The sequence below is a fragment of the Panthera onca genome, chromosome E1, assembly GCF_046562875.1.
Source record: "Panthera onca isolate mPanOnc1 chromosome E1, mPanOnc1 haplotype 2, whole genome shotgun sequence".
Lineage (NCBI taxonomy): Eukaryota > Metazoa > Chordata > Mammalia > Carnivora > Felidae > Panthera > Panthera onca.
Window position 1 is genome coordinate 58143073 of NC_138352.1, and position 23902 is coordinate 58166974.

At 46.6% G+C, this 23902-nt stretch overlaps 3 protein-coding genes across 8 annotated transcripts; 1 reads left to right on the top strand and 2 right to left on the bottom strand.

Moving 5' to 3' along the window:
- Window positions 1-548: 548 nt before the first annotated feature.
- Window positions 549-1677, bottom strand: COA3 (cytochrome c oxidase assembly factor 3). The gene is made up of 2 exons (XM_060646026.3): window positions 1417-1677; window positions 549-1071 (listed from the first exon to the last, which is right to left on the bottom strand). Exons 1-2 carry the CDS (start codon window positions 1628-1630, stop codon window positions 965-967), a joined length of 321 nt encoding a protein of 106 aa, XP_060502009.2. The 5' UTR covers window positions 1631-1677; the 3' UTR covers window positions 549-964.
- A 129-nt stretch (window positions 1678-1806) lies between these two features.
- CNTD1 (cyclin N-terminal domain containing 1) lies at window positions 1807-10547 on the top strand. Of its 5 annotated transcripts, none has more exons than XM_060646022.3 (7): window positions 1810-2195; window positions 5153-5228; window positions 5476-5644; window positions 6631-6793; window positions 7721-7865; window positions 8478-8574; window positions 9151-10547. In XM_060646022.3, the coding sequence occupies exons 1-7, from the start codon at window positions 2027-2029 to the stop codon at window positions 9319-9321; spliced, it is 990 nt and encodes a 329-aa protein (XP_060502005.1). In that variant the 5' UTR covers window positions 1810-2026; the 3' UTR covers window positions 9322-10547. The 5 variants fall into 5 exon arrangements, with proteins under 5 accessions (XP_060502002.1, XP_060502005.1, XP_060502003.1 ...); XM_078437125.2 differs by lacking the exon at window positions 1810-2195 and adding an exon at window positions 2211-3655; XM_060646019.2 differs by lacking the exon at window positions 8478-8574 and having other exon boundaries at window positions 1807-2195; window positions 9151-9240.
- Window positions 9947-23298, bottom strand: BECN1 (beclin 1). 2 transcript variants are annotated; one of them, XM_060646017.3, is made up of 13 exons: window positions 23154-23298; window positions 22751-22879; window positions 18793-18860; window positions 17833-17891; window positions 17314-17382; window positions 17068-17158; window positions 16818-16954; window positions 16463-16657; window positions 15405-15551; window positions 12890-13039; window positions 12054-12114; window positions 11472-11614; window positions 9947-10756 (listed from the first exon to the last, which is right to left on the bottom strand). In XM_060646017.3, the coding sequence occupies exons 2-13, from the start codon at window positions 22875-22877 to the stop codon at window positions 10588-10590; spliced, it is 1416 nt and encodes a 471-aa protein (XP_060502000.1). In that variant the 5' UTR covers window positions 22878-22879; window positions 23154-23298; the 3' UTR covers window positions 9947-10587. The 2 variants fall into 2 exon arrangements, with proteins under 2 accessions (XP_060502000.1, XP_060502001.1); XM_060646018.3 differs by lacking the exon at window positions 17314-17382.
- Window positions 23299-23902: the final 604 nt, after the last annotated feature.

The window sequence follows — 23902 nt, forward strand, 5'->3', positions numbered from 1 at the left end:
TCTGTTGTGTCTTAAGAACTGGGAGTAAAGGCTTGTGGGGTAAGGCAGGGGAAAATTTAGAAGGGACTCTTCTCACAATGGGAGAAAGGCTAGAAGCTGCCCAGCTTTCTGGCTTCCTGCCAGCAGTTCATGAGGAAACTGCAAGATCAACCAACGATGCACTTGACCAAGCTAAGATCTCATCTAGACTCCACCTTAGGCCTACAAAGCAAGGTCCAAGTGGAAATTCAAAGAATTTTAATTCCCTCATCTTTCATCTACACCTCTTAGAATGGGTAAAGGCAGGAAAGTTGGAGTTGGGGTGTATTGTTTTTAAGGGTAGAGGACAAAAGAGTGACCTTCCCTCCCTGGAGACATAGTTTGGTCTCACACAGCCCAGTGACCTACCATGATCTCTCCCTTAAATCAGATGGAAACATCTCATGGAAAAAAGTAATTCTAGTTAAACATTTACAGCTCCCTGGGGCAATGCCACTGCTGCAGCTACTGCTTGTGGAGCTTTCCAGCATGGTCATGCCATCCCTCAGCTTCAACACACTCATCTTGGCTCCAAGAGAGGTGACTCAATTTATTATTCTCAACCTAACCCCATCTTTTCCACTTTAGGCTCCAACACCACACAGAGCTGCCACCCCACCCCTATAACAGCTAAGCCCCTGGGAGGTGGAGAAGGTAAACCACAAAGTTAGAAAGACGAGAAAAGCCAAGGTCAAGGTTGCACAACTCTCAAATAAGGAAACATACTATAAGAAGGGCTCAGTGACTGGACACAGTGAGCATGAAGTGGCCAATATTCCCTTGACCAGGCCAAACGCAATAAATCCCTGGCTTCTTGGGCTCATTCATCGTCCAAGGTTGAGGCCAGCAAATCTGTGTGCAGGGTTTGATTTCCACAGGGTCATGGGGCATCATCCACCACGTGAAGGGGCTCCAGCAGGTTGGAGATGCATAGCGCCCATCTGGTTCAGGGTCCCGATGCCCTCTCCATGGCTCGGGCTCGGGCAGCTTTGGCCTCGTCCTCCAGCTCATCTAGGAAACGCTCCTGGGACACGGAGTAGAAGGTGTAACCATCTGGGGAAGCGGGTTCAGGAAACCACTTGGAGTATGCACATTGCCTTTTCCTAGCCTTGTTCCACCGCCCTTGTTATTCTCTCACCCTCCCAAATCAGTGATTGGATCTTCCGCCCTCTGCTTTTCTGAGCCTTGATTATTCCGTTATTATTGACAAGGCATATTAAAAGAGCATCTTACAGTGACAAAGTAAGGTACATTAAACGCTTGGCTCAGCATCAGAAATGGCCAAGACTTTCACAGCTCTGGCTCTTTTTACCACCCCCACACTACCTAGTACTCGCCACTGTTCCCCTGTCCCTGCCCCCATATGCCGTCTCCTGAGCCTACAGTTCGAACGGATACAAATAGCTAACACCAGGGCCCCGATGCCCAGGCCGGTCACGATGTTCCGGGTCCGCCGCTGTGGTAGAGTCTTCTGCCACTGGGCGAGCTGCACCTGCCGCATGAACTGCAGCTGCGCGGGAGTCAGCTTCTCGCGAGTTGGGTCGATGCGCTGAGCCACGGGGGCCTTTCCACTCTTGGCATCGAGAGAATCACCAGCTCCCGGCGCCGCCATGTTGCCGCTCCGCCCTTCGTAGCCCCAAGGCGCGGGGCTTGCTGGGAATAGCCGTCCTTGGCCGCAGCAGCGGACTCTGGGAATTGTAGTCCGCGTTTTCTTTCGCGAGGGGAGTGCGGCTCTTGGCCTTAGGGGAAGGGGGTGGGGGGGGGGGTGGCGAACCAGCCGAGCTCTCTGATTGGCTGAGGGGTCCGTGGCCGTTAGGGCGAGAAAGGGCTGTAGAAGGCTCGAGGCAGTGGGGGAAACTGGGTCTTCCTCAGACTCGAGGTGAAGACAAGCACACAGAAGGGGACGAGGAGTCCCAGACAGAGTGTGGCGGAGGACTCTGGGGTGAAGCTAAGGGGGTCGGTTTATGGATCCCGTGAGCCGTCCGGGTGCCCCCAAAGGCTTCTGAAAATGCAGGAACCTGTGAGGTCAAGATTGGCCTCCCTCAGTGACTTTCAATTTGGAGCTGTTGCCACAGAGACGATCGAAGACGCTCTGCTTCACCTGGCGCAGCAGAACGAGCGAGCCGTGCAGGGGGCTGCCGGCCGGATGGGCAGCTTCAGGGAGACCCGGATCGTGGGTGTGGACCCAGGGCCCGGGAGATGGTTTTGTGGGAGACTGGGGCACCTGTCTGGGAGGCACCCCAGCCTGGAGATTCTGTTTGCCTTCTTCATTCAAATAAGTGTTGTTAGTAACCACTATATGCGAGGTACGGGGGATACAGTGATGAACAAGATAACACCAGCACCCTACCCTTGATTTCAACCCATGTAGAGTGCTTCCCCACACCGCTTGGGACAGAAGGACAAAATAGAGATTCAGCCCCTGCTTTCAAACCATGCCTAATCTTTAGAGGATATTAGAACAAATCTGTAAATGACCAGGTACAGGTACTGTTAGTTAAGTGACATAGCAGATAAAAGAAGCTTTCTGGGGATGGAAAGGAGCGATAGTGTGAGGTGAGGTTAGGAAGATTTAAGAGTGTTCTCCAGGCATGGTAGACCACAAAGCAGGATGAGGTTTTGGTTGATGAAGGTGGAGGAGGGGGGCAGCATTTCTACCAAAAGGGGCTAACCTGAGTAAAGCCATGGAAACAGGGAAGCTTCGGGTGAGTGTGGGTACAGTGGTTAAGTCCAGGTTGTCCAGAGCATGTGGAAGAGGAGTTGAAATTAAGACCAGAAAAGTAGTTTGGAGACATTCCATATGGGACTTTGAACGCCAAGGGCCGGGGTGGGGGACTGTTTATACTTGGCTTAGTAGGAAAACAAGAAGGCATTGAAGGTTTTCAAATAGGGGAGTGATATGACTGTAACCTTCCCCCTAGAAAAAATTATTTTGGCTGCGATGTATAGAATGGAGTGGAGTAGGGAGGGATAGGAGAGAGGTAGACCAGTAGGAATCTTCTGTCACTAGTTTAGGCAATAGGGCAGAGGGAATGACAGGGGAGGATGGATTAAAAACATTTCAGAGACAAAATCTTGGGTTCTGCTGTGGGTGAATTTAAGAGGTGGAGAAGGCAAAGAAGACCATGCCAAAGGGTTGAGTCTAAGACAATGGGAATATAGTGGTGCCATTAAGAGAAATACATACATCTAGTAAAAAATAATAAAACAGGGCATGACTTTTGTTTGTGAAAGAGAACAGCTTTGGTTTCAGATCCACTGAGTTTCAGGGGCTTGTAGAACCTCTAAAGGAAGGTTTCTAGTAAGATGTTTTTAAAAAAAAAGTCAGAAGAGAGGTCAGAATTAGAGATAATGGTTTTGGAGTTATCTCCATAGTGATACTGTTGAAACTGGTAGAGAATGAGTCTGAGAAGGAGAAAAGAGAAGCAAGTCAAAGACATTTCTTCCCTTGGGAAACATTTTGTGTTCAGGCAACTGGAGTAGGGAGAAGAGTCATGAAGGAAATTCTTAAAAATAGGGAGATAGGAACAGAACCAAGGCACCTCTGGAAGCCAAGAGGAGAGTTTCAAGAAGGATGATGGTCAGCAATTTCAGCTGCCTCAGGGATATGAACGACGGGATTGAAAGTTGCAAAAAGGTGATGATGTTTAACAGTTTGGACCTGTTTTCTGGCCTTTGAGACCATCATTTCAGCAAGTTGATAAAAGCAGAAGCCAAACCACAGAACGTCAGGGAATTTACGAGGAAGTGGAAGCAGCAGGTTTAAGCAAAGCCTCTCAAGAAAGTTAACAGTGATGCAAAACTAGCTTAAGAAGATAGAAGGGGAGGGTCTTTTAGGTAAATGATGTATGTTTTTAAGTGCTGGAGGGAGAGCCAGCAGGAAGGGAAAGCATAACCATCATCTATTGCATCTAACCCTAGCTCAGTTTGCTTGGCAAATTAAACTAGAAAATAGAAACAACTGCCCAGATAATTCAGTCCCAAACCAAACCCAAAGAACTACACACACACACACACACACACACACACACACACCAAAGAAGTAAGGCCTAACCTCCAGCAAACAAAAGGACTAATAACACACAGTTACATGTGCTAGGGTATTTTGCTTAATTGCTTAAACTAATTATCTTCTGCATTGGGCACTGCTAGCAGGGCTTTAGTTTCTATAACAGCCAGGTTTTGTACATATGTGTAACATGTGTTGAGCAGACTGTTCAACTGTCTTGCGCCAGCTTAACTTTTATGTGCCTAAGAAAGGCAAATTTTCTCTGAAGACACATGGTCATTTGACTATGCATAATTCTTTGCTAACCAGCGCTAAAAGTCCCAAGTTCTGTGGAGCTTTCTTTGTTGAGAACTAACATTTACCCTTGTTTCCACCCTCTAATGATAATGCAAACTAAATAGAATTCTATCTGGGGCTGTTCTTTCAAAGAGAAACAGAGGTGGCCTAAGATTTTGCCAAGGTATCTTGCCCTTCCCATCTTCCCAATGCCCTTGCCCCCCTCACAAAGTGGGCTGTGGTCCCTGACGTAGGGGATATTTCTTCAAAACAAGCCACTCCCCAGTAACAAACTTGCTCCTGCGGACAGGCTCAGCCACTGCAGATTTACCCAACAAACTGGTGGTGGAGAGATGGTGTCCAGCTGTAAGGTGAATCCTGTTTGTAAAGCAATGGGAGTTCTCCAGAGGGTGGTTACTAAACAAACACTGTTACGAAGAGTATTGAAGCTCCAGGAGGGACTTTTCTGTTCCTGTCAACATTCCACTGAAAACAGAATATAGGGGTTAGGGTTTTTATCCATCCAAGAATCTCTCTTGAAGCTAGAGGTTCCCAGCATGGTGTAGAGGCCAACTGGACCAGCTGGTATGTTTGTATGTAGCTGGCCAAGCCTTTTATCAGCTGAGACCCACAGGAAGGCTCAAGGGTCACCAAGGGGGTTCTGTCAGCTTGGATCTGCCCATTGGCAGGAAAGGGAACTAAGCTCAGCTTGTGTTGTTCCAGTCTCTGCCTTCTCAGCCCCTGACCCTCTTCCCTCGGCCCCCTCGTGGCTTTTACATAATGCCAGGAGTTCACAGAGTGGTTTTGGTTGCACCTTGTGAATTAGGCTCTTCTTTCCTGTTTTGGCAGAGTTTGTTTTTCTCCTGTCTGAACAATGGTGTCTGGAGAAATCCGTGAGCTACCAGGCTGTAGAAATCCTAGAAAGGTAAAGCCCTGAGCATAGGTCTTTGTGAGTGGTACCTCTCAGAATAGCTAATGTCTCCAAGTCTTAAAAAAGTACAGTTGTCCCTTACCATGAGACCTGGTCTTACACCCTCTGTTACTTACAAATGCACATGTCTCACCAAGGGACTGATATTGGAGAGGAGGAGACATAGCATAGTTCGATAGCACAAACTCCCTTTAGTTTGAGTGAGTGCGGATGGTTTACTCTCCTCTGCCCTTCCTTACAGGTTTATGGTTAAGCAGGCAGAGAATATCTGTAGGCAAGCCACGACCCAGCTGAGAGAGAAGACGGAGCCTCAGAATTGGAAAGCTCTGAAAGAACAGCTTTTCAATAAGTTTATCCTGCGTCTTGTGTCATGTGTTCAACTGGCGAGCAAACTTTCCTTCCACTACAAAGTAAGGAACTGGGGTCTCTCATGGACACCTGAATGTTAGGAGAAACCAGCTCGTCCAAAGGTGACTGTGAGAAACCTGCTCCTAAGCTAGGTGTTACTACTCCTGTGGAAATTCCAGAGTGTGATTATGCTTCCTAGGCATACCTCCTACACATGCGCGCGCGCGCGCGCACACACACACACACACACACACACACACACACACAGTCACACAGAGGCAGTTATTAAATAGCCTGAAGTTCTGTTCCCAAAGTATAATTGCTGGACAGATGCCACCATTCATACAGGTCACCTTTCCTCCCCTTGGACTCAAGGACAGTTTAGATAAGGTGCCTGAATTACCAACAGACCTATCAGTATTAAAGACAAATGGTCACATTTATAGGGGATAAAATGTTTCCATACCCCTACCCAATGCCTGTATAGTAAAATACCATTCACTCAACAAATGTTCACTGTCTTCTATGGTCAGATGCTGCACTAGGTGCCATGGGTACAACATTAAACATATTGCCTGCGATCTCAAGGAATTTATTATCCAATGAGAAAAGACATGCAGGCAAATAATGTGGGAGAGTGCTCTGATTAGTGTAAATACAGATGGCTATGAATGTACACCCACAGCCTTGGAGAGTCAAGGAAGTATATTTAGAGACCATGACTTTTTGAAGGGGGTATGGGCAGGAGATGGGAAGGTCCTTAAAAAAGATGGAGAGGAGTTAAGGAAAGCGGGGGGAGAGGAGGGGGAGGAAAGGGAGATCCAGACCTAGGAAACAGCACGCATACAGGCCTGGAGAGCTGGACGGGCTCAGAAACTGCAAGTAATCCTATATGACGGCGTGGGGGCGTAAGGGGCAATTACTAAGAGAGAAGACGCGATGAAGGCATGGGCTGGATTGTGAAAAGCTTTGTATACTGTGCCAAGATGTATGACCTTTATTCTGACACCCTTCTCTCCCTCTCACTGTTTTGTTTTTCTTTGCTCAGATTATCAGCAACGTTACAGTCCTGAATTTCCTCCAGTCTCTGGGGTATGTGCACACTAAGGAGGAACTGCTGGAGTCAGAGCTTGATGTTTTGAAGTCCCTGAACTTCCAAATCAATCTGCCTACTCCCCTGGCATATGTAGAGATGCTTCTGGAGGTTTTAGGTACTTTATTACGTGTGTCAGAGAATATGGGTTGGAGTCATCCATAGAAGGCAACAAGAATGTGCCCAGAGGTTTGGAAGCCGTGGAAAGAACCTGCCAATGAGAAACAGCAGGAAGTCTGGCGGGGGGGGGGGGGGGGAGCAGGAAGACTGGGGACACAGTCAAGTGTCCCCTCTGGTACTTGTCAGGGAAGGAAACTCAGGTCTCAGCACCTGGCTTCTATTTGGACTCACTAGGCACTCTTGCTGTAGGATCAAAGAGGTGATTTTCTAGAGAGGTATGAGATAAGATGGGAACAAACAAATATACTCTTATCTGTATATATACTGTAGATGGAGAGTTCTCTACCTCTCCCTTTATCCTTTTTTTCTTTAACGTTTATTTTTGAGAGAGAGAAAGAGAGAGAGTGTGGGGGGGGAGGGGCAGAGAGAGAGGGAGACACAGAATCTGAAGCAGGCTCCAGGCTCTGAGCTGTCAGCATAGAGCCTGACATGGGGCTCAAATGCGTGAACCGCAAGATCATGACCTGAACCAAAGTTGGATGCTTGATGGACTGAGTCACCAGGCACCCCTCCCTTTATCCTTTAAAATTGACCTCCTGGGGCACCTTGGTTTAGGCTCAGGTCATGATCTCATGGTTTGTGAGATCAAGCCCCATGTCGGGCTCTACACTGGCAGCACGGTGCCTTCTTGGGATTCTCTCTCTCTGCCCCTCCCCTGCTCGAACGCACACACTCTGTCTCAAAATAAACATTTTAAAATTGACCTCCAAAAAAATAAAAATAAAATAAAATTGACCTCCCAACTAAAGAGATCTCCTACAGAACTCATTATCATTAGCTCAAGAGCTTTATGTCACATGACAATGGTGATTACGGTCAGAGAAGATGCACTTAATGTTCTTTACCATGCCCACACTCCATCTAGGATACAATGGCTGTTTGGTTCCAGCCACACAGCTGCATGCAACCTGCCTGACCCTGCTCGACCTTGTCTATCTCCTGCACGAACCCGTATATGAGAGCCTGCTCAGGGCTTCAATTGAAAACTCCATACCCAGTCAGCTGCAAGGGTAAGGCAACTCCTTTAGGGTAGGCCTCTTCCAGAAATAGCGAGTTAGGAACATACCTCGAGAACATACCATGGGAATGGAATTTCCCCAGTAAGGCATCCAGGCCACAGATAACCTGCACAGGTTACCTGTTTTTAATTAACTTCCAGTATTGCTTGGATGCAGATGACTAAGCCCAATCAGCAAAACTCTGAAGTATTTCGTTTTAAATTTAAATGACTTCAGGTAATTAACATACTTTCTTTCTTAGTTCTTCCTTTATGGCTGCTTAAATTTGAGATTACTGGACGGCCCTTATAGTCACAGGGCTGCAACTTGGACAAAAGTGTTTGATTACTGTAAAGTCAGACTGGTAAAAAGACTCGCAGTTACCTTTGTTAGGAAGACCGATGGGACAACAAAAGGCCCATAAATGAGTCAGAAGGCTCAGGTTTTAATCCCAGTTGGGCTGGGGAGGGGGTCAATTAGCCATTATTTGGCCATTTCCTTCCATATCTCAAAAAGTCCAAGATGATCAACATAAACAACTCTTAGTTGAAGTTCCATGACCCTCGGGTTTGGAAGATCAAATTTCATTCTAGCTCCAAAATTAATATGGTTTTAATCACTCAGGGAAAAGTTTGTTTCAGTGAAGGAAGACTTCATGCTGTTGGGAGTAGGAATCATTGCGGCAAGTGCTTTCATCCAAAACCATGAGTGCTGGAGCCAGGTACGCACCACTGAGCAGGACCAGCACGGTCAGAATTCACTTAATAGAAAGCATTCTCCCATCAGTTAAAGGAAAAGACAAGACAACTTCTAAATGATAAGTCAAGACCCAGGATTAGGATGAATAAGCAGGATTTGGGAGAGGAAATGCTAGAGTAGGTCTGAAAAGCGCTCTCCAGTTTTTCCCTTATGGAGCTGGAAATGGAGGTCCGTGTTCAGCTCGTTCATTTCCCTCTCTGACAACATCCACTATCAGATAGTTCAAGTCCAATAAGTATATCGTCCCAAATAGAAGACAATGTCAAGGCCCAAGTGTCCCATTTATATTTCACAGACCTTATCTCCAGCACAATGAGATGTCTAGCAGAAACTTTCCAGGCTAACACTATCAGGGTAAAGGTATCCATCCTAATGTAATTTGGCCATTGGCAAACACTGGGATCTGGATTTAATCTTCTCGGTAAACTGAAATGAAAAAATTTACATCTGGCTTGAGAGAACAGCATGAGCGATGTGTCTGTGCACTAAAACACGTGGAGATTATTTAGTAATAAAAAAAATCCGTCTATTTCTGAAGGTTGTGGAGCATTTGCAGAGCATCACTGGCATTGCCCTGGAAAGCATCGCTGAGTTCTCTTACGCAATCCTGACTCACAGCGTGGGCGCCAACACTCCGGGGCGACAGCCTGTCCCCCCCCCCCACCTGGAGGCCAGAGCTCTGCGGGCTGCCACTTCCTCCAACACGTGAGGCGGGCTCCACCCGCCAAGTATTCAACAGCCTTCACCACTGCGCTTATCCCTCCTTTTGTTTACTCTTCAACTCAGGGTACAAAAGTTCCAAGTATCTTTTGGACTATGTTTTGTGTTCCAACTTCATGTGCACTTTTCTGCATCGGACAAAGAGTTAAAGTTGACAAGCATGTCCTTTTTGTTGTATCAGACTGAAAACGTCAAGGAGCTGGGAGGAGATAGAACATTAGTGAAGTTGGTTCGTTTTTGTTTAACAAGGTATTTATAGCTTTTCCTTAACTGTTCATTTCACGGAAAGAGAACATAGGATGTGGAAATTAGTGTTAACCAGGGGCTTGAAAACCGAGACTGTTTGGGTGACCTTGACTGAGCATCAAGGAGGCAGCCTTTATTTCCCCTTAAAGTTAGTTTAACATCTCTGTTCTGTCATTGACATGTACACAAATAGGGCTTCCTCCACAGCTGTCTATTGCCATTAGTCTTTTTTAAAACTAACACCAATCCATCTCTAAACATGTTTCAACAGAGCTTTCACATACCTGCACTTGAACTCAATACTCCCAGGATACAAAGTGCTCTATTTTAGTCAACAAAAAAACCAGCAGTGCACTTCTGGGCAGTAATCAGACTGCAGTAAATCTTTTATTACAAATAATTAAATCTCTCCATAATGTCTCAAACAATATCAAACACCATTTCATATCTCTAACAGAGAGCAGAGTAGGCATTCAGCACTGGAAGCAAGTGAGGACAAGTGTTAAATTTCAAGCTTCTGATCACATCATCTGGTGACCAAAGCTTATGTGTCATTTTCTCACGTTATCCAGCTGTACATCTCACACATCTCGTCGTCTCAGTGGAGACAAAAGTTTCTATTTCATATTGTAAGTGCAGGAAGTTGAGAGAGATAAAACCCAGTGAAAACACATTGATCTCAATTCAACTCAGTTAACAAAACAAAAACAAAAACAAAAACAATTTTAAATTAGTTGTTTTGGGGGGAGAGAGGGAAAGGAAGGTTTGGGGTTAAGAGTCAAACCTATGACAAAGGCTGATATCTGTACATGACACATTGTAGCTCTGGAAACTATCTGTCACATGATATCCTGAAATAAAGTGGCTTTTGTAGATTTTTTTCTGTTTTGGTATTGTAAACATGTGCTGTTAATAGTACCCGAATTTAATTTAAAACTTTTTTTTTTTTTTTTTGCAAACAAAACAAAATTTAAAGCCTTTAAGGCAAACATCTCCCTAAGAAAAAAAGTCATTTGTTATAAAACTGTGAGGATACCCAAGCAAGACCCCACTTAAGATTCGTCAGCATGAACTTGAGAGCTTTTGTCCACTGTTCCTCGGAGTTAAACTGGGTTTTGATGGAATAGGAGCCGCCACTGCCTCCTGTGTCTTCAATCTTGCCTTTCTCCACATCCATCCTGCAGATGCACACAGCAGAGCTCATTAGTAACTGAGATCCAAGTTAAGTCAGTTCAGGCAAACGGGCAGGGACTTGATCATGGGACCATTCACGTCATTTTATCTATTAAAGAACTCTTGGCGAGGAATGGTAGTGTATTTTGGATTTGCTTAAAAGCCAAACATCAAGAAGGCTGTCACAAGAGCCTCATTGTCATTGCAGAGTACAGGGACAGGACACACACCCAAACAAATGAGAAGCCTGGAGCAGAGGGTAAGTGAGGGTTACAGTACCCCTGACTGTTTTCCTAGGCATCCCCGAACTCATGGGGAGAGAAGGGAGGCAGGAGAAAAGAAATGCTTTGTTTTGGGGTGACAGAAGCAGCTCAGCCTTGTTCTCTTGAACTAAGGTCTGCATCTATCACTGGGCTCCTACAACATTTGACCAAAGGAAGCATTCCTATGTATTTCCAAGGGCTTAAGAGGAAAGCTTCCTGAAATTAGAGAGCCAGCTTGAGCTCTGTGCTAAGAAAATCCCCCAGAGCACCGAAGAGAATATGTGACCAGATGGTCATATTCTGTCCTGCTTATAGTGTTGAATCACTCTTTGCCCATCAGTGTCATGATTTTGCTTTCCTACCATTTAGACTATGTTTTGCCTCCATTCTTACTGTCCCTTTGGTTATGCTCTATTTGGTCCTACTCTAGGTTCATGGAGCATTAGGGAATACTGACCTGTAAGGAAGACAAAAACGTGTCTCGCCTTTCTCAACCTCTTCTTTGAACTGCTGCACACAGTCCAGGAAAGCCACCATGGCATGGTCAAACTTGTTGTCCCAGAAAAACCGCAACCCCCCGGAACAATATAATGGCAGCTCCTGCCCAAGAAGAGAGAACTGGCTGAGGGTGTGGCACCAAGACAGGCTACCAGAGGGTGTTCCCAAGACTCTCCATTTCTCAAGTCCTGTTTGTCTGTATTTCACTGGAAGCAGTAATCCTGGGCAAATGCAATGCCCAGGAACTGTTTTATCACCAGAGATGTATTAAATACCTCACAGTGACTCCTTTCCTAGCCTACCATACACATCCCCCTCTGATCTGCCCTTAGCCCTTTTCAACAGACTGTAAAAACCTACTTTTTGTCTGTAGGCCCCAAAGAGCTAATCCTGAACTAGACAAGGCATTGAACAAGACATAGGATCATGAGACACCTCCACCTAAGGAACAAACTAAGAAACGCTATTATCAAAAGCAAACCATTTTGTCAGGAGGTACCAGGATTCTGCATCCCACTGAAGATGGGGCTTCCCAGAGTACCTTAGATTTGTCTGTCAGAGACTCCAGATATGAATGGTTTCCGTAGGGAACAAGTCGATACCTAAAATGGAGACGCATACAGAGGTGGATACAGGGCTCCTCCTGAAGCGATTATTGAAATGTTATAACCCAGTGATTTTCATGCTTCATCCTATCCAAGGACTACTTTTACTATTTCCACCTCTGTCTCTCATCTCCCCATAGACTCCCATGTTTAAAAGATTCTGTTTGCTGAACTACATTTATTACATAATTGTCTGGGGGTCTTTCACAGGTAAATGTAGGTTTTGGTTTAGGCTGAAAAAAAAAAAAAAAAGCTAAAAACAGCCTAAGGAACCCCCAAGGTTCTGGAGACGATGGGTTGGGGACCACAGCCACGGTCATGCAGCTCAAGGACTGCTTGATGAGTGGAAAGCGACTTTTCTGGGAGTCTCTACCAGAAGCCGACCAGAAGCCGACGGGAGTCTCCACAGGCAGAAAACTCTCGGTGTGTTGTGAACAAGGGTTCTTGCCGCAGCAGAGGAGAATACCAGGCTGGAAATACAAATTACATCAAAGACATGCCACACCCGGGGGCGTCTGGGTGGCTCAGTCGGTTGGGCGTCCGACTTCGGCTCAGGTCATGATCTTGCGGACCATGAGTTCGAGCCCCATGTCAGGCTCTGTGCTGACAGCTCAGGGCCTGGAGCCGGCTTCGGATTCTGTGTCTCCCTCTCTCTCTCTCTCTGACCCTCCCCCACTCATGCTCTATTTCTGTCTCTCAAAAATAAAAATAAACGTTTAAAAAAAAAAAACCAAAGACATGCCACACCCCAAGAAAGGGGTGCACTTCTTACCTCTGGAATTTCAGACCCATCTTATTGGCCAGGGCATGGAGTAGCAGCACTGTTTGGCCCCACGCAGCATTGATCTCATTCCATTCCACAGGAACACTGGGCAGGCGACCCAGTCGGAAGTTATTGATTGTGCCAAACTGTCCACTGTGCCTAAGGCAGGAGGGCAGGAGAAAATACAGGGAGAACTCAACATTCGGCAACTTTGAGACTTCCTGTTTGCACCTAAACGCTGGTATAGATCTCCCTCATCTCCAGATTCATGGTAAGCTTTATTTGGCACTTTATTTTTTCTTAGGTAAGCTCTACACCCAACGTGGGACTTGAACTCACAACCGTGAGATCAGGAGTCATATGCTCTACTGACTGAACCAGCCAGGCGCCCCTCTACTTGGCACTTTATTTATTTATTTATTTTTTTAACATTTATTTATTTTTGAGAGACAGAGAGAGACAGAGCATGAGCAGGGAAGGGGCGGAGAGAGAGGGAGACACAGAATCTGAAGCAGGCTCCAAGCTGTCAGCACAGAGCCTGATATGCGGGGCTCGAACTCACAAACCGCAAGTTCATGACCTGAGCCGAAGTCGGACACTTAACCGACTGCGCCACCCAGGTGCCCCTCTACTTGGCACTTTATTTTTTTATTTATTTATTTATTTTTTTTTTTAATTTTTTTTCAACGTTTTTTATTTATTTTTGGGACAGAGAGAGACAGAGCATGAACGGGGGAGGGTCAGAGAGAGAGGGAGACACAGAATCAGAAGCAGGCTCCAGGCTCTGAGCCATCAGCCCACAGCCCGACGCGGGGCTCGAACTCACGGACCGCGAGATCGTGACCTGGCTGAAGTCGGACGCTTAACCGACTGCGCCACCCAGGCGCCCCTCTACTTGGCACTTTAAATACACGTCTGGGGCGCATGAGTTGGCTCAGTCGGTTAAGCATCCAACTCTTCATTTTGGCTCAGGTCATGATCTCACAGTTTGTGAGTTCAAGCCCTGCACTGTCATTGCAGAGCCTGTGTGGGATTCTCTTTCTCTCTCTCTGCCCCTCCCCTACTCGCACTCTCTGTCTCAAAATAAATGAACTCAACATGTTAAACAAATACAAACATAGATAGGTATGTAAGTAAATAAATAAATATATGTCCAAATATGAACTGTCATCTTTACCCCTTGTGCTCAGATGCCAAAGTAGAAACAGGGGCATCACCCTTGAATGCTCTCTCCCTGCTCCCTCCCCTCAAAAACCACCAAGCTCTCAGGGCGCCTGGGTGGCTCAGTGGGTTGGGCGTCCGACTTCGGCTCAGGTCATGATCTCGCAGTCTGTGAGGTCGAGCCCTGCGTCGGGCTCTGTGCTGACAGCTCCGAGCCTGGGGCCTGTTTCAGATTCTGTGTCTCCCTCTCTCTCTGACCTTCCCCCATTCATGCTCTGTCTCTGTCTCAAAAATGAATAAACGTTAAAAAAAATTAAAAAAAAAAACCCACCAAGCTCTCTTGATTGGACTTCCTAAATCTCTTCAATTTGTCCATTTTTTTCCAAACTCCATGCCACTGCTCTATCTTTTCCTGCTTAGAGTCCTACTGACAAGTCTCCTTACCAAAGGGGGCGTCCTCTCCCCGCCCCGCCCCCATCATCTCCCACATTGCAGGTGAAACTATCATTTACAAATGCAAAAGTAATTATGTCACTTTCCTGCCTAAAATGCTTCAGTGGTTTCCAGTGCCTTTTGGATGAAGTCCAAATCCCTTAATGAGGCCTACAAGGTCCTTGGGGGAACTGGTCACTCTCCAGTTTCATATCCTGTCACTCTCCCCTTCACACTCGATCTCCAGTCACAATAAGCTCCTTTCAGTTCTTCGGATGCCCCACTCCCACGTTCCTCCGTGTCTTTGCACATGATGTTCCTCTGCCAGGAACAAGCCCCCTCCCTCTGCAAACTTCCACTTCGTGCCTCAGCTTAAGCATCAACCTCCCCTGGGGAAAACTCTGCATGCGGCCTTCCCAAATTGGGCAAAGTGTCTTTAGGTGGCCCCAGAGCACCCGAGGGTTACAGCTATCATACCGCATAACGACAGTCTGTCACGTATCCGTCCTTCCACGAGGCTGTAAGCAACCAGAAGGCAGAACGCATGTTGTTTGCTGTTGCCCTTCTGGCGCTTAGCATAGTGACTACCATGTGTGAGATACTCAACAGATACTAGTTAAATGGATGACATGTCGAATAAATACATCAATGACCCTAGGGGTTAAGAAATCAGCACCAGGCAGATGACAAAGTTTTCATGGGGCTGGAGGGCTCAGATCTTTCCCTTTCCTTGGGAGAGTGAATGTCACCAAGCTCTAGAATTCCAACCCCCTGAGACGTCTATCCCATCACAAGGAATGAAAGCAACCTGGATGGGGAGACGACGCACAGCCCTATTTCATGGAGGCGGGCACCCCGGCTTGGCGGTCACCAGCTAAGGCGCAGGCGTGCAGTGCTTTCCAGGCACTCCTCACCCTCCAACCCGCATTACCAGATGTGGAAGGTTGCATTAAAGACGTTGGTTTTCTTCAGCTTGTCCAGCTGCATCTGGGCGTAACGCATCTGGTTTTCTACACTCTTCAGCTCATCGTCCAGCTCCAGCTGCTGTCGCTTAAATTCACTGTATTCCCTCTGATACCTGTGAGCAGCAAGGTGGCCATTGAAGGCTGTAGGTTCAGGGCTAGAATTTCTCTCTCACCACCCCCCAGAACGATGTATTCTAGTGGTTATGGTTAGACCTAGTCACAGCATCCTTTCCATTTGGCACAGATCCCATTCAAAGGAACATACAGATCCTAGCTGTTTTGCCTGCGAGGGACAGAAATGTCTCAAATTGCAGCTGCCCACGTGCAAAAGATAGAGGCAAACAGGACTCTTCCTAAACCAGGACCAAATGCCTCTTGTATTTCTAATTTTTTTCCAGAAGTGGGGTCAGGGCGTTAAGAGTGGCTTCTTCCAGGAACGGACCACAGGTGAACTTCCAAAACTTCACTTCTGTGCACTCACTGTCCTTCTGTATAGTTGGCATACACCATTTCCAATGTAACTTGTTCACTCCTTTGAAAACATTAACTTTTTTCTCTGTCCATCACGCCCCCAACTTTAGTTAATGTGGATACTGTGTCTCCTCCACTACACAGGGGGTTCTCTCAGGTCAAGATCACCAGTGACATTTCCGGGCTGGGAAAGAACGAATGTAGGCCAACACGTCCATCTTTCCAGAGGAGGATGCCAGCTTCGGTGGCTGACTTACCCAAACGAGCTCAGCTCCCCCTGCAGGGCAGCAATGCAACTTAGAACCCTTCTTTCTCTGCTCTCTATTCAACCAACATGCTTTTTTCACTTAATCATGCTGACCCTTCACACATAACCCTCCCAACAGACCTTGAGAAGCAGGGCCCGCAAACAGTATGCGGGATCTGGAGCAGACAGGCTACCAAATGACAGGCGGCTGCAGCTGACAAACTGCTCAGACACATTCAGTCAGAAGCCACTGCTTCTCCTGGAGCCTCGTGGGAAGGGAGACAGAGGAACAGGGTGACCACTCACTGAGCTTCCTCCTGATCCAGTCTCTCAGCCTCAGCCTGGACCTTCTCGAGATTTTCTGCCACTATCTTGCGGTTCTTTTCCACGTCTTCCAGCTCCTGGATCAGCCTCTCCTCCTCTAACGCCAGCTCCTTCAGCTCCATCTGTAGCTGTCCACTGTCATCCTCATTCATTTGCTCTAAGATCTCTAAACAGCGTCTGCCAAAGACACGGGCAGAATACACTCACCGCGGGGAACCTGTCATTCTGTTTACCTGAGCGGAGCACAGCGCCTGGGTAAGAGCCAAGCAGTCTCCGAGCAGTGACAGCTTCACGGTCCAGATCTCCGCTTCCGGGCACTGGCTCTAGAGGCACTCACTTGTAGTTCTGACACTCATTTTCAGTGACGTTGAGCTGAGTGTCCAGCTGGTCTAAAAGGGTATCTGTGCATTCCTCACACAGTGGGTGATCCACATCTGTCTGGCCTGACATGATGTCAAAAAGGTCCCCAGTGACCTGGAAGCGTGGGGTGTGGGAGAGTCAGGGGAGGGCCTGCCCCAGGCTACCTGCCCGGCCACCCCCTCTACCGGCCAGGCCCGCCGCCTGATGCTGCTACGGTGCTGACTTGCCTTCAGTCTTCGGCTGAGGTTCTCCATGGTGCCGCCATCAGATGCCTCCCCGATCAGAGTGAAGCTGTTGGCACTTTCTGTGGACATCATCCTGCAGACAGCCCCCCGCCCACGGGCCACATGAGGGAGCAGAGAGGCCTCCTCCACTCCACCTACTGCAGTGGCAGTGGCAGAGACTCTCAAGCACTGGCTGAGGGGCCTCAAGGCGCATACCCACTCCTAGCCCGACTGACCTCCCAAGGGTACCTCTCTCCCAAGGGAAGGCCATGCTGGTCTTCCACAGGGGCACTCAGCACGAAGGTTGGCCTGGATGGACTAAGGAGGGAGAGGGGGCATCAAAAACTGACATGTGTGTGTGTCTATAGTAGAAAAGGAAGGACAATCAGGAAAGACCATTTTTAAATATCATACCCCTCACCAGCAGCCTTCACATGCATCAACGATTAAGAACTTGAACATCTAACAACATCTGCTATTTTAAAACTTTTCAAGAGCCCCTCTCTCTTATTAGTCATTCACTTCCTCAACTTTTCTCGATTCTTCTTCATGAGAGCTACTGTCCCTTCCCACTGTGTGAACGGCTACAGGAAAAAATCAATACTTGAAGGTGACGGGCCAGGTATAAGAGAATACGCCCTTTCTGGAAGAGCCAAAAGGCTAGATGAGGATTTATTTCCATCACCTGGCTCCAGGTCTCAATTCTGGGTTCCATTAAAATTCTACTGGCCTTTGGCAAGGAACAGGGGGCTGAGGAGTAGTAGGCACCTGGCTGGGGGGATGAATCTGCGAGAGACACCATCCTGGCGAGTTTCAATAAATGGCTCCTGGGAAGGAAATAAGAGGGCATTAGAATTCTGGCAGCTTACAAGGGGAGTCTATTTCCCAAAGAGCCTCAGAACCATTTGGCTTTACCTTTGACTGATAACCACAGGACCTGATAAACCACAGAGACGTAAGAAATGGGTATGATCTAGCCAATCCTTGGTATATGTGCACTAAGAAAGGACCCCTCATACAGACAAACCCCAAGTCCCATGTGATTTTTTGTGGCAAACCATGTGATATCTATGTGATAGTAGTTATTGTGTGGTTAAATCTGCATTTTCTCAACACTGACCAGTCAGGGGTAGGGGAGAGAAGGCCCTAAATCATGGCACAAGGAAAAAGGCAGATCAGACTGCAATGAAGTTTGCCATGGCATACGACAAGGTAGATGATTTATATGTTTTTGATACTCTGACATAATTGATATGTCATCAAACTCTTATGACATCTACCTTCAGCAAAGAAAATTATTACTAACGTTACCACAGCTTAAAAATGACATGTTCTCTGATACTGACAATCCCTTCTGGCTAGCGTAATCATACTCTAGTCCAAACTAAGACACTTTGAGAATGGAGAGCAGTAGATATTAATAATTAGCTAGGACAATAGACATAAACCAGGCATGCCCTGGGATGACCTGGACACATAGGTCATCTCACCTCCTACCTCTAATGGCTTGTAATTCTGCTTCAAATAAAAAACCCCTCCCCACATTTTTAAACTGATGCCTCAGTCAGTAATCCTGTAACCTCAGGTGTACTTCTATACCTCCCCAACGACCCACAGTGGCCTGATCATGTAGAATGTCTCTTGTTAACCAGAGTTTCCAAAAGTCTGGGCACTCTAGAAGCACCAAGTACCCTGCAGAAACCCAGTTTGCATTCCAGTGTTTCATACTTCTCCTGAGTTAGCCTCTTCCTCTTGGGTCTCTCCTGGTTTCACCTGGGCTGTGGCAAGTAATGGAGCTAAGGACAAGGAAAATATTGAGTTAGAGTCTTAACAAAGCCAGATTGTGTATGAAAATATGGGAAATGATAAAAACAAATTCTCATCACCACTCCCACCTCCACCTTTTTAATTTTTAAAATTTATTAAAAAAATTTTTTTAATGTTTATTATTTATTTTTGAGAGAGAGAGAGAGAGAGAAACAGAGACACAGCACAAGGGGGGGGTGGGAGGGTTGGGGAGAGAGGAAGACACAGAATCCAAGTAGGCTCCAAGCTCTGAGCTGTCAGCAAAGAACCCGATGAGGGGCTCGAACCCAGGAACCGTGAGATCATGACTTGAGCTGAAGTAGGACGCTTAACTGACTGAGGCACCCATGCGCTGCCTTCCACCTTTTCCTTAACGTTTATTTTTGAGAGACAGACAGAGTGTGAGTGGGGGAGGGGCAGAGAGGGAGCACAGAATCTGAAGCAGGTTCCAGGCTCTGAGCTCAGCACAAACTGCGAGAGCACGATCTGAGACAAAGTCAGAAGCTTAACTGACTGAGCCACCCAGGCGCCCCACCACCCTTTTCTTAAAGTACCAATTGCACATAGATGAAATCTCTTCTTCCCCTTGCCCCCATTAAAATCAGATTAAGGAACTGTTAAATTTTTTATGTGTTTGATAATTGTGTATGATTATTATGTGTATCATTATTATGTGTATGATTATATTGTGTTTGATTATGTGTATGATTGTGTTTTGAAATTTTTTAAATGTTTATTTATTTTTGAGAGAGAGAGACAGTGTGTGTGTGTGTGTGTGTGTGTGTGTGTGTGTGTGTGTGAGGGGAAGGGGCAGAGAGAGGGAGACATGGAATCCAAAGCAGGCTCCAGGCTCCGAGCTGTCAGCACAGAGCCCGGTGAGGGGCTTGAACCCACAAACTGTGAGATCATGACCTGAGCCGAAGTCCGATGCTTAACTGACTGAGCCACCCAGGAGCCTCTAATGGCTGTGTTTTTAAAAAGACACCTTATTGGGGCGCCTGGGTGGCTCAGTCGGCTAAGCGTCCGACTTCAGCTCAGGTCACGATCTCACAGTTCGTGGGTTCGAGCCCCGCATCAGGCTCTGTGCTGACAGCTCAGAGCCTGGAGCCTGTTTCAGATTCTGTGTCTCCCTCTCTCTCTGACCCTCCCCCGTTCATGCTCTATCTCTCTCTGTCTCAAAAATAAATAAACGTTAAAAAAAAAAAAAAAAAGGCACCTTATTGAGGCGCCTGGGTGGCTCAGTCGGTTAAGCGGCCGACTTCAGCTCAGGTCATGATCTCATAGTTCATGGGTTCGAGCCCCGCATCGGGCTCTGTGCTGACAGCTCAGAGCCTAGAGCCTGCTTCGACTTTTGTGTCTCCTTCTCTCTCTGCCCTTCCCCTGCTCACACTCTGTCTCTCTCTCAAAAATAAATAAACATTAAAAAAAATTAAAAACAAAAAGACACCTTGTCTTTCAAAAATATTTACCAAAACATTTACAGTATTTTTATGTTTGGGATTTGCTCCAGGGTGGGAGGGGAATAGATGGGGCTGTAGATGAAACATGATTAAATAGGCACTGATAATTGTGGAGGTGATGGGTATGTGAGGGCTCATTATATACTTTGAGGTTTTCCACAACAAATGTCAACATCCCCTTTCCTCCAGAGTAACTAGGAAGGAAAGTGAGGGAACATGAGGAAACTTTCTACATCACCATGATCTGAGTTATACGGAGTTACCCATTTTGTCAAAAATGCACAGCTAAAGACAACTGGCTGGTTTGGTCAGGAGAGCATGCGACTTAATCTCAGGATTATGAGTTTGAGCCCCATGTGGGGTGTCGAGATTAAATAAATAAACCTTAAAAAATTTTTTTAGGGGTGTCTGGGTGGCTCAGTCAGTTGAGTGTGCAAATTCGGCTCAGGTCATAATCTCATGGTTCATGAGTTCAAGCCCCACATCAGGCTCTCTGCTGTATGTGAAAAGCTTGCTTCAGATCCTCTGTACCTTCCTCTCTCTGCACTCCCCCCCCACCTCTCAAAAATAAAGATTAAAAAAAAATTGTTTTAAAGCACAGCTAACACTTGTGCATTTAAAGACATGCCAATTCACATGAAAAGATGCTCAACGTCGCTCCTCATCAGGGAAATAAACAAATCAAAACCACACTCATATACCACCTCACACCAGTCAGAGTGGCAAAAAGGAACAAGTCAGGAGACTATAGATGCTGGCGAGGATGTGGAGAAATGGGAACCCTCCTGCACTGTTGGTGGGAATGCAAACTGGTGCAGCCTCTCTGGAAAACAGTGTGGAGGTTCCTCAAAAAATTAAAAATAGATCTACCGTATGACCCAGCAATAGCACTGCTAGGAATTTTCCCAAGGGATACAGGAGTGCTGATGCACAGGGGCACTTGTACCCCAATGTTTATAGCAGCACTTTCAACAATAGCCAAATTATGGAAAGAGACTTTAAATGTCCATCAACTGATGAAAGGATAAAGAAATTATGGTTTATATGCACAATGGAATACTACGTGGCAATGAGAAAGAATGAAATATGCCCTTTTGTGGCAACATGGATGGAACTGGAGAGTATTATGCTAAGTGAAAAGAGTGTAATGCTAAGTGAAATAAGTCCTACAAAGACAGATACCATATGTTTTCACTCTTATGTGGATCCTGAGAAACTTACCAGAAGACCATGGGGAGGGGAAGGAAAAAAAAAAAAGAGGTTAGAGAGGGAGGGAGCCAAAACATAACAGACTCTTAAAAACTGAGAACTGAAGGTTGATGGGGGGTGGGAGGGAGGGGAAGGTGGGTGATGGGCATCGAGGAGGGCACCCGTTGGGATGAGCACTGGGTGTTGTATGGAAACAATTTGACAATAAATTTCATATTTAAAAAAAAAAAGATAAAAAAATAAAGACATGCCAATTTATTTTTTAAAAAGAATAAAAAGCAAAATAATTGAGCGGGGATGGGAGGTGAGTGAAGATATAGAGAACACAAGAATGGCAGAATGTGGCTAATTGTTGAAGCTGGGTCACGGATACAAGGGAGTTCATTACGCTGTTCTCTTGACCATACGATGGAAAATTTCCATAATAAAAGGCTAAAAATGTATCAGAGTTAATTCTACTCAAAAAAGAGAAATTGGTAGTAATGATAATAGCTAACATTTATTGAGTACTATTTGCCCAGTATATTCTTAAGTACTTATGTTCATCATATTTGATCCTTACAACTATCCTGAGGTCATTTTACATTTTACAGATAAACCAAGAAACCAGGGCTTAGAAAGTAGAGTAACTTGCAAAAAGTCAGTCAGCTAGTAATTGAGTTATGATTTAAATCCAAGCAGGCTGACTCTGGACCCTTGAGCTTATTTAAACTACCTATTCAGCCTTTTTGTTCCTTTTCTAACTTCATCTTACTGTGGGACTTTAACACTCTGCTCCTCCATTTACCAGCTGTTGGCCACTGATAAGTCACTTAAGCTCTCTGAGCCTCAATTCCTCATGTGTAAAATGATGATTGTACTGTCCCGTAGGGGCTGTTGCACAGATGAAGTAATGCACGCACTGCACTTGGTATATGGTAAGCCCTCAACAAATGGTGCTTATTATTATACACACACATTACTCTGAAACAGCAGGAGCAGAACACTAAGAACCTCTCCTTAGAATAGGAAGCTCTCAGAAGGATACAGTGTCAGAACTTCTTCACGTTCCCAAAGAGAAAATAGGGAGCCCGAGAGATGAAATGACTTTCCTACGTTCATACAGCGAGAGTCTATGGCCGACTACAAAGATAGCTACCTTAAGACCTACATCTCTAAAGCTGCCCATTTTCCACGATCTTGACCACCCTCTTTTCAAGGGTCTCGCTGACCTGTGAGCTCCTGGATAGTGACACGGTCCAGGATCTTGAAGCTCGTGTCCAGTTTCAGGGGCTGGCTGCAACGCTGGCACACGAAGCTCACCTGCATGGTGCTGCTGGACGTTTTAGACCCCTCCATCCCTGCGGCGGTGGAGAGGAGGCGATGTTAGGGAGAATCAGCGCCCTCGAGCCCCTGGTGCGGGGCTACCACCTGCCTTGCTGGTGTAGTCAAGGGGGCAAATCCTCGCCCGCGCCGTTCCCTGTAGGAACGGTCTGATACCAGGCAGACCCGTTTCCGGGGCAGCGCTGGCAAAGGCAATTTACCAGCCCAGAGTCAGGGAGGGGCTGCAACAGGGGCCGTCAGGGTTCCCAGGCTCCCTTCTAAGGCCCCGGCTCAGCCCCCGACGCCCGTCACCTTGGAACCCGGTGCCCGCCACCGTGGTCCGGTCTACCGCGGGGGCACCGTGGCGTCGGGTCTGCCCCGGAGGGAGGCCTCCAGAACTGCCATCGCCCAGTCTTCAGCTACTTCCCGGTCGGCCAGGGGAGGACTTCCGCCCGGACCGGACGTGACGCCACGACCGCCCTGCCGGCGCTCCAGAGGTCAGAACGGGTCCACTCGCCTACGGGCCCCGTCGCGCCCCCTAGAGGCTAAGCTGGGAAGCGCGGCAGGCGTCGGCGGGTGGGCAACGGTAGCGAGGGGAGGTGAAGGACGAGTTGAGAATGAGGAGACTGCCGATTTGTAATTCTGTGACTTTTCTTTAGATGTGTCACTTCCGAGCAGAGCCACTTTAATTCTTCTTGCAGTATCAGTTTTAAAAGTTTCTCCTTGGGAGAACCCGGCTTTCTTTTAAACACCCCTGAAAGTGGTAGACACACTTGGAGGGGAAGGTGAGAAGGTAAATTTTATTGTTCTATTATATATTTTAAATTTTCAGTTATTAATCAGGAAAAATCGAGCCCTTCTGATACTAAATATTCAGATATTAAAATTATAAAACGAAAACCTTTTTGTTTTGGTGCAGGAATAGACCGATCAATGGAAATAATATAGTTCAAAAATAGACCAAGTGTACAGGGTATTTAGTAGGTGGTAAAGCTAGTATTCCATTTCAGTGGGGAAATGAACTACTTAATAAGTGATGAATGGAGCCAAAGAGCCTGAAG